The 12,263-nt window shown below is 43.0% G+C and overlaps 1 protein-coding gene across 2 annotated transcripts in view; it reads right to left on the bottom strand.

Annotated features, from left to right (window-relative positions):
- Positions 1-12,263, bottom strand: part of VWA8 (von Willebrand factor A domain containing 8) — a 481,697-nt gene that overhangs the window by 75,621 nt on the left and 393,813 nt on the right. For both annotated transcript variants that reach the window (XM_049853196.1, XM_049853197.1), the window contains one exon: positions 9,269-9,425. In XM_049853196.1, coding sequence (XP_049709153.1) covers positions 9,269-9,425 — 157 coding nt within the window. The remainder of the gene's footprint in view (positions 1-9,268; positions 9,426-12,263) is intronic.

Genomic DNA, 12,263 nt, shown 5'->3' with positions numbered 1-12,263 from the left:
TCAAAATAAATTGAAACGAAATGACCAAAATTAATAAAGATGACCCAGCGTTATTTAAATAAGTAGAAGGTTCACTCACCTAGCGAAGCTCTCTTGGGTTTTATAGTATCGTATCCACATCCCTCTAAAGGAGCATTGATGTAATCACACAGTTAAAACTTCTATAAATATAAAGGGCACTGATACTAAGACAGAAATCGTGGTGGCGTAGTGGTTAAGAGCTACGGCAGCTAACCAAAACGTCAGCAGTTCAAATCCACCAGGCGCTCCTTGGAAACCCTATGGGGCAATTCTACTCTGTCCTGTACGGTCACTAAGAGTCACAATCGAATCGACGGCAACAGGGTTTTTATTTTTATTTTTGATACTGTTTTTGTTGTTGTTAGGTGCCGTCGAGTCGGTTCCGACTTATAGCAACCCTATGCACAACAGAATGAAACACTGCCCGGTCCTGCGCCATACTCAAAATCGTTGTTATGCTTGAGCTCATTGTTGCAGCCACTGTGACAATCCACCTCGTTGAGGGTCTTCCTCTTTTCTGCTGACCCTGTACTCTGCGAAGCATGATGTCCTTCTCCAGGGACTCATCCCTCCTGACAACATATCCAAAGTATGTAAAATGCAGCCTCACCATCCTTGCGTCTGAGGAGCATTCTGGCTGTACTTCTTCCAAGACAGACTTGTTCGTTCTTTTGGCAATCCATGGTATACTCAATATTCTTCGCCAACACCACAATTCAAAGGCGTCAGTTCTTCTTTGGTCTTCCTTATTCATTGTCCAGCTTTCACATGCTTATGATGTGATTGAAAATACCATGGGTCAGGCGCACCTTAGTCTTCGGAGTGACATCTTTGCTCTTCAACACTTTGAAGAGGTCCTTTGCAGCGGATTTACACAATGCGATGCGTCTTTTGATTTCTTGACTGCTGCTTCCATGGCTGTTGATTGTGGATCCAAGTAAAATGAAATCCTTGACAACTTCAATCTTTTCTCCATTTATCATGATGTTGCTCACTGGTCCAGTTGGGAGGATTTTTGTTTTCTTTATGTTGAGGTGTAATCCATACCGAAGGCTGTGGTCTTTGATCTTCATTAGTAAGTGCTTCAAGTCCTCTTCACTTTCAGCAAGCAAGGTTGTGTCACCTGCGTAACTCAAGTTGTTAATGAGTCTTCCTCCACTCCTGATGCCCCATTATTCTTCATAAAGTCCAGCTTCTCATATTATTTGTCCAGCATACAGATTAAATAGGTATGGTGAAAGAATACAACCCTGACACACACCTTTCCTGACTTTAAACCAATCAGTATCCCTTTGTTCTGTCTGAATAACTGCTTCTTGATCTATGTAAAGGCTCCTCATGAGCACAATTAAGTGTTCTGGAATTCCCACTCTTCGCGATGTTACCCATAGTTTGTTATGATCCACACAGTCAAATGTCTTTGCATAGTCAATAAAAAAAAGGTAAACAGCCTTCTGGTATTCTCTGCTTTCAGCCAGGGTCCCTGTGACATCAGCAATGATATCCCTGGTTCCACGTCCTCTTCTGAAACTGCCCTGAATTTCTGACAGTTCCCTGTTGATATACTGCTGCAGCCATTTTTGAATGATCTTCAGCAAAATTTTGCTTGCATGTGATATTAATGATATTGTTCTATAATTTCCACATTCGGTTGGATCACCTTTCTTGGGAATAGGCATAAATATGGATCTCTTCCAGTCAGTTGGCCAGGAAGCTGTCTTCCATATTTCTTGGCATAGACGAGTGAGCACCTCCAGTGCTGCATCTGTTTGTTGAAACATCTCAATTGATATTCCATCAATTTCTGGAGACTTGTTTTTTGCTAATGCCTTCAGAGAAGCTTGGACTTCTTCCTTCAGTACCATCAGTTCCCGATCATAGGCCACCTCTTGAAATGGTTGTATATCGACCAATTCTTTTTGGTATAATGACTCTGTATATTCCTTTCATCTTCTTTTGATGCTTCCTGGGTCGTTTAATATTTTCCCCATGGAATCCTTCACTACTGCAACTCGAGGCTTGAATTTTTTCTTCAGTTCTTTCAGGTTGAGAAACGCCAAGTGTGTTCTTCCCTTTTGGTTTTCCATCTCCAGTTCTTTGCACATGTCATTATAATACTTTACTTTGTCTTCTCGAGAGGCCCTTTGAAATCTTCTGTTCAGTTCTTTTACTTCATCACTTCTTCCTTTTGCTTTAGCTGCTCGACGCTCAAGAGCAAGATTCAGGGTCTCCTCTGACACCCATCTTGGTCTTTTCTTTCTTTCCTGTCTCTTCAGTGACCTCTTGCTTTCTTCATTTATGATGTCCTTGATGTCACTGCACAACACGTCTGGTCTTCGGTCACTAGTGTTCAGTGCATCAAATCTATTCTTGAGATGGTGTCTAAATTCAGGTGGGATATACTCAAGGTCATATTTTGGTTCTCGTGGACTTGCTCTGATTTTCTTCAGTTTCAGCTTGAACTTGCATATGAGCAATTGATGGTCTGTCCCACAGTCGGCCCCTGGCCTTGTTCTGACTGATGATATTGAGCTTTTCCATCGTCTCTTTCCACAGATGCAGCCAATTTGATTTCTGTGTGTTCCATCTGGCGAGGTCCATAAATGTGTATAGTCGCTGTTTATATTGGTGAAAGAAGGTATTTGCAATGAAGAAGTCGTTGGTCTTGTAAAATTCTATCATTCAATATCCGGCATTGTTTCTGTCACCAAGGCCATATTTTCCAACTACTGATCCTTCTTCTTTGTTTCCAACTTTCGCATTCCAATCGCCAGTAATTATCAATGCATCTTGATTGCATGTTCGATCAATTTCAGACTTCAGCAGCTGATAAAAATCTCTTTCTTCATCTTTGGCCCTAGTGGTTGGTGTGTAAATTTGAATAATAGTCGTATTAACTGGTCTTCCTTGTAGGCGTATGGATATTATCCTATCACTGACAGCACTGTACTTCAGGATACATCTTGAAACGTTCTTTTTGAAGATGAATGCAACACCATTCCTCTTCGAGTTGTCATTCCCAGCATAGTAGACTATATGATTGTCTGATTCAAAATGGCCAATACCAGTCCATTTCAGCTCACTAATGCCTAGGATATCGATGTTTATGCATTCAATTTCATTTTTGATGATTTCCAATTTTCCTAGATTCATACTTCTTACATTCCAGGTTCCAATTATTAATGGATGTTTGCAGCTGTTTCTTCTCATTTTGAGTTGTGCCACATCAGCAAATGAAGGTCCCGAAAGCTTTACTCCATCCACGTCATTAAGGTTGACTCTACTTTGAGGAGGCAGCTCTTCCCCAGTCATCTTTTGAGTGCCTTCCAACCTGGGGGGCTCATCTTCCAGCCCTATATCAGACAATGTTCTGCTGCTATTCATAAGGTTTTCACTGGCTAATGCTTTTCAGAAGCAGACTGCCGGATCCTTCTTCCTAGTCTGTCTTACTCTGGAAGCTCAGCTGAAACCTGTCCTCCATTGGCGACCCTGCTTGTATCTGAATACCGGTTGCATAGCTTCCAGCATCACAACAACATGCAAGCCCCACAGTACGACAAACTGACAGACACGTGGGAGTTTTTGATACTATGGGTTTTTGATACTAGGACAGGGAATAATGATTACATATTTCAAAAGCCTAATTAAGCACATAGTCTTTAAACTACTGTGTGTGTGTGCACGTGCATGCGTGTACGTGTGTGCATGCATGCATATACAATGTTGGAAGGCCTGGATTCTAGCACACATCCGAAGCACACAATGCTGGGAGGTGTGAATCCCAGTGTACCTTGAAACTCTTACCCAAATTATATTTTTATCACCTTAGGCTGGAACAGAGGAGTCCCTGGCTCAAATGGTTACGTGCTTGACTATTAGTCAAAAGGTTGCTGTTTTGAACCCACCCAGAGGCGCCTTGGAAGACAGGCCTGGTGATCTGCTTCCCAAAGGTCACAGCCTTGAAAACCCCATGGTGCAGTTCCACTCTGCACACATGGGGTTGTCATGAGTCGGCATCAGCTTGAGGGCAACAAACAAATACAACAATAGGCTGGAACACAAACCTCAAATGCTGGAAAATGGTCTCTTCCTCCTTGTCAGGCCAAGCACTAGGAAGAAAGCATTCATATAGGGCAGAGTGCTAGAAGTTTATTAGAATCACATAAAGTTAGACTTAGAACCAGAATACTCCTTAGAAGCGAGGATGGCGAGACTTCCTCTCAGTTACTTTGGACATGTTATCAGGAGGGACCAGTTCCTGGAGAAGGTCATCATGCTTGGTAGAGGGTCAGCGAAAAATAGGAAGACCCTCAAAAAGATGAACTGACACAGTCGCTGCAACAATAGGCTCCAACATTGCAACAGCTGTAAGGATGTCATAGGACTGGGCAGCGTTTCATTCTGTTGTATGTAGGATCACTATGAGTTGGAGCCAACTTGAGGGCACCTAACAACCATTGCCACCATGGGGCAGATTTGCAATTCTTGCCCTACCACCCAGCTGGGTTAGCTAATAGCAACTCAGCTTTCCCAGCTCAAAGGCCACTTCCTTTGAAGTCTTGATTGATCCCATGGGGTAAAACTGACCCTTCCTGTCTTCATGTACCTTATCCAAACATCGACCCTGGAACCTATACACTTAATTGCTTTTAAGGGATATGCCTGTCTCTACTGCAGCATTTTTCAAACTTTTCTGATCATCACTCGCAGTAGGAAATATGTTTTACGCTGACAACCAGTCCACACAAATTTATATATGTGTGTATGTACAACTGGATCAAAAGCTTAATGAAAAATACATTTATCACATGGGACGCACTCTGATACTTTCTATTCTCTTCCTCTGAGAGGAGGGTCAAGTCTTATTTTCACTCAAATCCTCGGTACCTAGCACAATGCCTGTACACAGTGGCACTCAGAAAATGCTTCTGATAGTGCACTGAAAACACTGGCTGTGCAAAAGTACACACAGGCAAGGCCACTGTAATACCAAAACGGTTGTTTCCCAAAGTGACGTGCCACGGTGCCCTTCTAATTTATTCTCTGTGCTGAAGAACAAATACAAGTATGTATACAGGACTCCTAACAATATCTCTTGTGCTTAGTTTTCAAAGTCTCTTAAGCCTCTCTGTACATTTTCATTAGATTAAGTTATATCTCAAGTATCAAGCTGACAGAGGCTGGGTACACTGAACGCTGCAGCGTCTGTGCCCTACCACTCACCCACTGCAGACCTATGAAGTCCATGTGCTCTTCCCCAAGGAAAGGAGATTAGTACTGATTAGGGAAAAAATGGAGACTACCTATATAAATAAAATGTGAAGGTAACTGAAGGAGTCAAGTGGTTGGTAAGTCTCATTCAGCAGACTGGTCTTTGGAGAGTGGTCAGAGTTCACTCCAGCTATAGGGCCACCTCTGGTGAGATCATGTTGCCCCCCAAAATGTATGACATGCCGTTTTAATTATGAAGCAACCTGGAAATCATATTCCAGGTTGTGTGAGCTTTCAGAAAGCTCACCGACAAGGTATTCAAAGCTGACAACAAATTCTGAAAGATCTTCGAAGACTAAAGCAGGAATGGGAAAGGAAAACAGGATATTTTAGCCGCTGGATCAGATGACCTTCCATCGCTAATGTTCTCAAGCCCACAACACTATCTCGTGAAAATGTGTCTCTCTGCTTCTTTAGCCCAGATCAAAACTGCAGGGCACAGCTGTATCACATTCCAGTAACCTATGTGGGCTAACTGTACTTGATCGGCACTATATATTTGTAAAGGGTATATTTTTTGTTACATGAGAGAATTTAAGTTCTCAATTTACTTTTTCATATGGGTCAGACTTAAATACTACAATTTTGGGTCACTTATGAGGAAAATAAGCTGAGATCCACTGTGTACAGCTGATCAATTTTGCAAATGGTTGTTGTTGTTGCTAGGTGCCGTTGAGTCGGTTCTGACTCCTAGCGACCCTACGTACCACAGAACGAAACAATGCCCGAGCCTGCACCATCCTCAAAATGGTTGCTCTGTTTGAGCCCATTGTTGCAGCCACTGTGTCAATCCATCTCACTGAGGGTCTTCCTTTTTCATGCTGACCCTCTACTGTACCGAGCATGATGTCCTTCTCCAGAGACTGGTCCCTCCTGATAACATGTCCAAAGTACTTGAGATGAAGTCTTGCCATCCTTGCTTCTAAGGAGCATTCTGGCTGTACTTCTTCCAAGACAGAATTCTTTGTTCTTCTGGCAGTCCATGGTATATTCAATATTCTTCGCCAACACCATAATTCAAAGAAATCAATTCTTTTTCAGTCTCCTTATTCATTGCCGGCTTTTACATGCATATGAGGCAGTTGAAAACACCACGGCTTGGGTTAGGCACACCTTAGTCTTCAAGGTGACATCTTTGCTTTTTAATACTTTAAAGAGGTCTTTTGCAGTTGATTTGCCCAATGCAATATGTTGTTTAATTTCTTGCCTCCATGGGTGTTGATTGTGGATCCAAGTAAAATGAAAAAAGAACATTTCAAGATCTATCCTGAAATATAGTGCTGCCAGTCAGTGATAAAAGAATATCCATATACCTGCAAGGAAGACCAGTTAAAACAACTATTCCACAGATACAGAGGGTTTAGGATTCAAACATATATTTTGTATGTGTTGAGGGGGGGCAAAATTTAATCCATGACCACCAGTAACCCGCTGCCATCGAGTTGACTCTGACTCATGGTGACTCCATGTGTGTCAGAAAAATGGCTGACTTTTTGGAGGCAGATTGCCAGGCCTTTCTTTTGAGATACCTCTGGGTGGACTTGAATTTCCAAACTTCTGATTAGCAGCCAAGTGCATAAACCATTTGCACCATCCAGGGACACTTGCCTCATTTTCACAGATGCCCCTTGACTTCTTTCCCCTGTGGGACAATGGTCCTTAGTAGAACAGGTTTCTTACCCTTATTCTGGGAATCGGAGAAGAGGCTGTAGACTTGTGTCCAGGCACTATTGAGAGCCTTGCTGCCCCCTGTCCTCCTCCCCCCGGAACTACCTGTGTGTCAAGGCATCTATCCGCTTGTCTGCTTATATAAGAATTCAGGCCAGAAAATTGCTGGCGAGGCTTTGAGCTTGGCAACAACAGGAACTCTTTAGTCGGGGAGGGGAGAATGACCCCTATCTAATTGTTTGGTTCTTTTCCTAAGTGGACACTTTCTTGTTTATATCAAATGTACAGCAATATTTTCCTCCCAAAAGACTTTTCATTATAGTAGTTCTCTATTTTTTTTTTTTTGAGAAGTTTAAACTGCTTTCATCCCTAACACAGTATCTGTCTTCATAACTTCTCTGTAAGGAGGGAAAGAAGAGCAAATGTGGACACTGAGAGGGTAAATAAACTGCTTATGGTCACTAAGGAAGCCAGCAGAAGGGCTGCCAGTAACCCTCTTGCCTCTGCCGCTGTGGGGTTATTTACCTGCTGGCCCCTGAGGCCCTAGGCTCGCAGGCTCTCCTGAGGGTGTGCTTTCTGTCTCCATTGTTTGTTCTGTTTACTTGCAGGATGTGTAAGCACAGCATGTCCTGTAGCAACAGCAGATGTTCTGCGTAGGAGGGATTTCATAACTCACATACACTCCAGCATGTTTTTTTCTAACTGCACCCAGCTCCTTTAATTGAGCACAAAAATGCAAATCTGCTTCCCACACCACTACCAAGTCCCTCAACTCGAACTAAAGGAGATATTGCTGGTCCTTTGGCATTTTTTACTTTTGGCCGAAGAATATATGTGGCTGTCTAACGAAAGCATCATGTAGGTTCTTTTTTTAGATGGGGTCCCATCAGAGTGGCCCAGAACAGCCCTGGATTACGTGAAAGCCACAGGTTCTTCAGCCTGGATTTCCAGGCCTCCACCTACTGACAAGGGCCTCCCCATCCAGCCTCATATCCTACTCTTCAGCTGGTAAGCTTTCTCCTGGTAGACCAGCTGGCTCTCTCCTCCACGGACAATATGCCCATCCTACCTTGGTGCCTCTGCTCAGTTACTTCTCCCTTCCTGGACTGTCCTGTCTTGTCCCTTCCCCCTGTCCAAATCCTGGCTGAACTTCAAGACTCAGCTCTGGCCCCACCTCATATCAGCCCACTGGCCTCACTGTCTTTGTACTCCCAGAGGGCATAGCCCCAGTGCCAAGTGAATTTAGCATTTCACTTTACAGGTGTGTGTGTACGTGTGCATGTACGTGTGGTGTGTACTAGTCCTGTCTCCGCACTAATCTGTGAGCAAGAATGAACCATCACTTACAGTTTTCTGAATTCCGTATGTGGCCTAGGAATAGACGTGAATTGAGTGATGTCAGTTTCAGTTAGTCCCTGGGTAGTGCAAACACTTAACATGATTGGTTGCTAACCAAAAGGCCGGAGGTTGTAGTCCACCCAGAGGTGCCTTGGAAGAAAGGCCTGGCAAACTACGCCCAAAAAATCAGCCATGGAAAACCCTGTAGAGCACAGTTCTATTCTGGCACACACGGTGTCGCCATAAGTTGGAATCAGCTTGATGGCAACTGAGTTTTTAAAAATTTCTCTTAAGAGACTGGAGGGACACCAGAAGACATGGCACCCAGACTCTCTGTTAGCCCCAAACTAAAACCATTCCCAAAACCAACTCTTCAAAGATTAGACTGGACTATAAGGCATACAATGATACCTGTAAAGAGTGTGCTTCTTAACTCAAGTAGATACATGAAACTAGATGGGCAGCTCCTGTCCGGAGGCGAGATGAGAAGGCAGGAAGGGACAGGAGCTGGTTGAATGGACCCGGGAAATCCAGGGTGGAAAGAAGGAATGTGCGGTCATATTACAGGGAGAGCAACTAGGGTCACGTAACAATATGCGTATAAATTTTTGTATGAGAAACTAACTTGAGCTGTAAACTTCGACTTAAAGCACACACACACAAAAAAGGTAAAAAAAAAAAAAATTCTCTTAAGAGAAATCTCTTTGGTTTTACTTTTTAATGTGTTCATTCTTTCTTCTCCACAGTCGCACACAATCCATAAATATAAGAGTTGCTGACTAGAAAGAACAGGTGATTTTGTTCATTTGGCTAACTCCACTGAAGAGGGAGGGTGGCTATGGATTTCAGTTTGGGGTCTGAGTTGCTGAATGAGGTGGAGAGTCATACAGATCTGGGAACACGCACAGTCTGCTATGACAGTTCACCACAGTGGCCACCACTGCTCTAGATGGGCTGGGGGAACACTCACCTCTGTTGAAAGGCTCTCTGGCCCATCTCTCTCGCAGCTCTCTTCACTTCCTCAGGAACTGCATCTTTCTCAGCCTCAGACACCTGGTATACCGCATGGCCTGCATCTAGCCGGTACGGGCCTCCTTTGCCACCAAGACCTGCAGTGTCTCTTCCCCCTGGAAGGAAAACACGAAAATCCCAATGGTTATTCTGAACCTGAACACAAAAAAAATGTCAGTCCATGCCTTTAAGACAGTCCTATGAGGTATATTCATTGTACTTAATTTGTAATTAAACACCCAAATGACTTTTCTTCTGGAAATATGGTATTTCCCTAGTCAGAAATACATTTCCTTTTCTCCACCTATCCAAACCCTAACCATTCCAAGGCTCAGTCCAAACTCTGTGACACCTCACCCGATGGCTCTGCCTCATACAGGTCAATGTGCTTGTGCACTATTGGTTACTTTTTAATATTGATTTTCTTTTCTTACTAACTGTATGCTAGAGGGAATCATATTTTATATATCTTTGTACCTCTGTACCTACAAGAGTGGCCTGGAACGTCATAGACACTTTGTACACATTTTTACTAGTGTGTCTATTAACCAAATGAGCAAAACTTCTCTTCCCTCATATGCTACCTCATTTTTCCTTAGAACACTGAGAGATAACTAGGCTATAGATACTGTTTGCAAATTATAAAAAATGATGCATAGAGCAGTTAAGTGACCTATTCATGACCTAATATTAGTGGCTTAGCCAAGATGAAGGTCCCTGGTGCAAACGGGCAGTTCAAACCCACCTAGAGGTGCCTTGGAAGAAAGGTCTGGCAATCTGCTTCCTAAAGGTCACAGCCATTGAAAACCCTATGGAGCAGTTCCACTCTGAAACACGTGTGGTCACCATGAGCTGGAATCCACTCAACAGCAACTTTTTTTTTAAGCCAAGATTAAAAGCCAATTACTATACCAACTTTGACTTTTAGCTTAGAAAAATGTACAACAGGTAAACATCGCCAGTTTCAGAACAGTTTTCCAATACAAAGCCAAGTTCATATTTACATATATATTATATAAACTTTTAATATTATAAATATAAATTAAATCCTTAAAAGGCCAGGTAAGTAATGTAAACAAGTCAAGTGGGCTGGGTGTAATACTATTAAGAAGGGATGAGGACTTTGACTTACCAGAGAGGACTTATATAAATACATTCAAATTCAAATGCATTTGCTGACTAGGTCTGACCTCTGGACCACCAGCTTATTACCCCTGCTTTACACTGATGGGAGCCCTGGTGTCACAGTGGTCTTGAGCTTGGCTGCTAACCAAGAGGTCAGCAGTTCATTAGGGTTGCTATAAGTTAGAATTGATTTGATGGCAATGAGTGTGGTTTGATTTGGCTTTATACTGATTAAAGCACTAGTAACCAGTTTCTTTCGTTCATTTACACGTCAGAACTTGGAAATTTGGAAGAGAATCCAGTACTGGAGGTGTGGCATAGTATTGCAGTTAAGCTAGATTGCTGAGTTTGAATCCTGGCTCTGACTCACTAGCCACGTGTCCTCAAGGAAGTTACTTAACTCCTCTGTGTCTCAGTCTCCATGTCTGTTAAATGGAGATAGTAATATTATTTCCTTCATGGGACTGTCATGAGGCTAAAATCTGACACATAATAAGAGCTACATATGATTGCTCTTGTTATTATTACATTTAAGCAATTCCCAGTCACACAGAATGAGGTAATTTCTAGTTTCATAATGCAGAAATTTTGGAAACTTTTAGACTTTGATTAAGTTATGTTTACATTTTTTTTTTTCTCCCTCGAAAGTTTAATTGGTCTAATAAAATGAAGGCGAGGACTCAGTATGGACTTATGAAAGTCCAGGTAGGTCACTTCCTTTTGGGAAATACCATGAACATAGCCTATTAACTGCAGTGTTTTTGCTCTTTGGCTTGTGCACATCATTTCATTTTTATTTAGAAATTGGTGGTGGAAAATTCTTTCTCGGACGTGTGTGATTCCTGGCTGTCACTGATGGGCAGCCTATAGGGGAGGGAACCAGTAGCTGGACGATAACAATGAACTGTGACCTGACCCCCTTTCTATAGGAGGTTGTCCTTAGGCATGAGTGGATGATGAATTTGAGTTTCAAACTTCCCTGCAACTGAGATGGCATCATTGTAGTGAAAGGAGGAAAAGGGCCCACAACTGTTCACAGGTTGGTGTGAGAGTCGTTCAGCATGAGTCATTGGCCCCTTGGGAAAGTCATATTAGGATGAAGGCGGGGGTGAGAGGAGAGAGTTCCTTGTGACTGCCACTTCCTAACCAAATCAAAAACCAAACCCGTTGCTGTGGAGTCGATTCCTACTTGTAGTGACCCTACAGGACAGAGTAGAACTTCCCCACAGAGTTTCCAAGGAGCGCCTGGTGGACTTGAACTGCTGACCCTTTGGTGAGCAGCTGTAACCCTTAGTCACTAGGCCACCAGGGTTGCAGCCACTTCCTAGAGCCTTTAATTTGCACTAAAAACAAAACAAAAATAACCCAGCCCAAACCCACTGCTGTCCAGTCAATTCCGACTCATAGTAGCCCTATAGGATGCAGCAGAACTGCCCCATAGGGTTTCTAAGGCTGTAAATCTTTACAGAAGCAGACCGCAATGTCTTTCTCCCATGGAGTAGCCGGTGGACTCAAATCGCTGAACTTTTCGGTTAGCAGCTGAGCGCTTTAACCACTGTGACACCAGGGCTCCTAATATGCACTACTTAAATGAAAATACTCGCCTGGAGGTTCTAGGACTGCAAAGCACAATCTTGAGGCTACCCTTGGACGTCACAATCAGTTCACAAGATTGTTGTGTGCCGTTGAGTCAATTCCGACTCATAGTGACCCTATAAAACAAAGTAGAATTGCCCCATAGGGTTTTCTTGGCTGTAATCTTTATGAGAGCAGACTGCCACATCTTTCTCCCATAGAGCAGCTGGTGGGTTCGACCTGCTGATGTTGCA

This window comes from Elephas maximus, chromosome 14 (genome assembly GCF_024166365.1).
Source record: "Elephas maximus indicus isolate mEleMax1 chromosome 14, mEleMax1 primary haplotype, whole genome shotgun sequence".
In the NCBI taxonomy this organism is placed as follows: domain Eukaryota; kingdom Metazoa; phylum Chordata; class Mammalia; order Proboscidea; family Elephantidae; genus Elephas; species Elephas maximus.
Note: the sequence above shows the minus strand (reverse complement) of the source record. Positions and strands in the feature narration are given on the sequence as shown.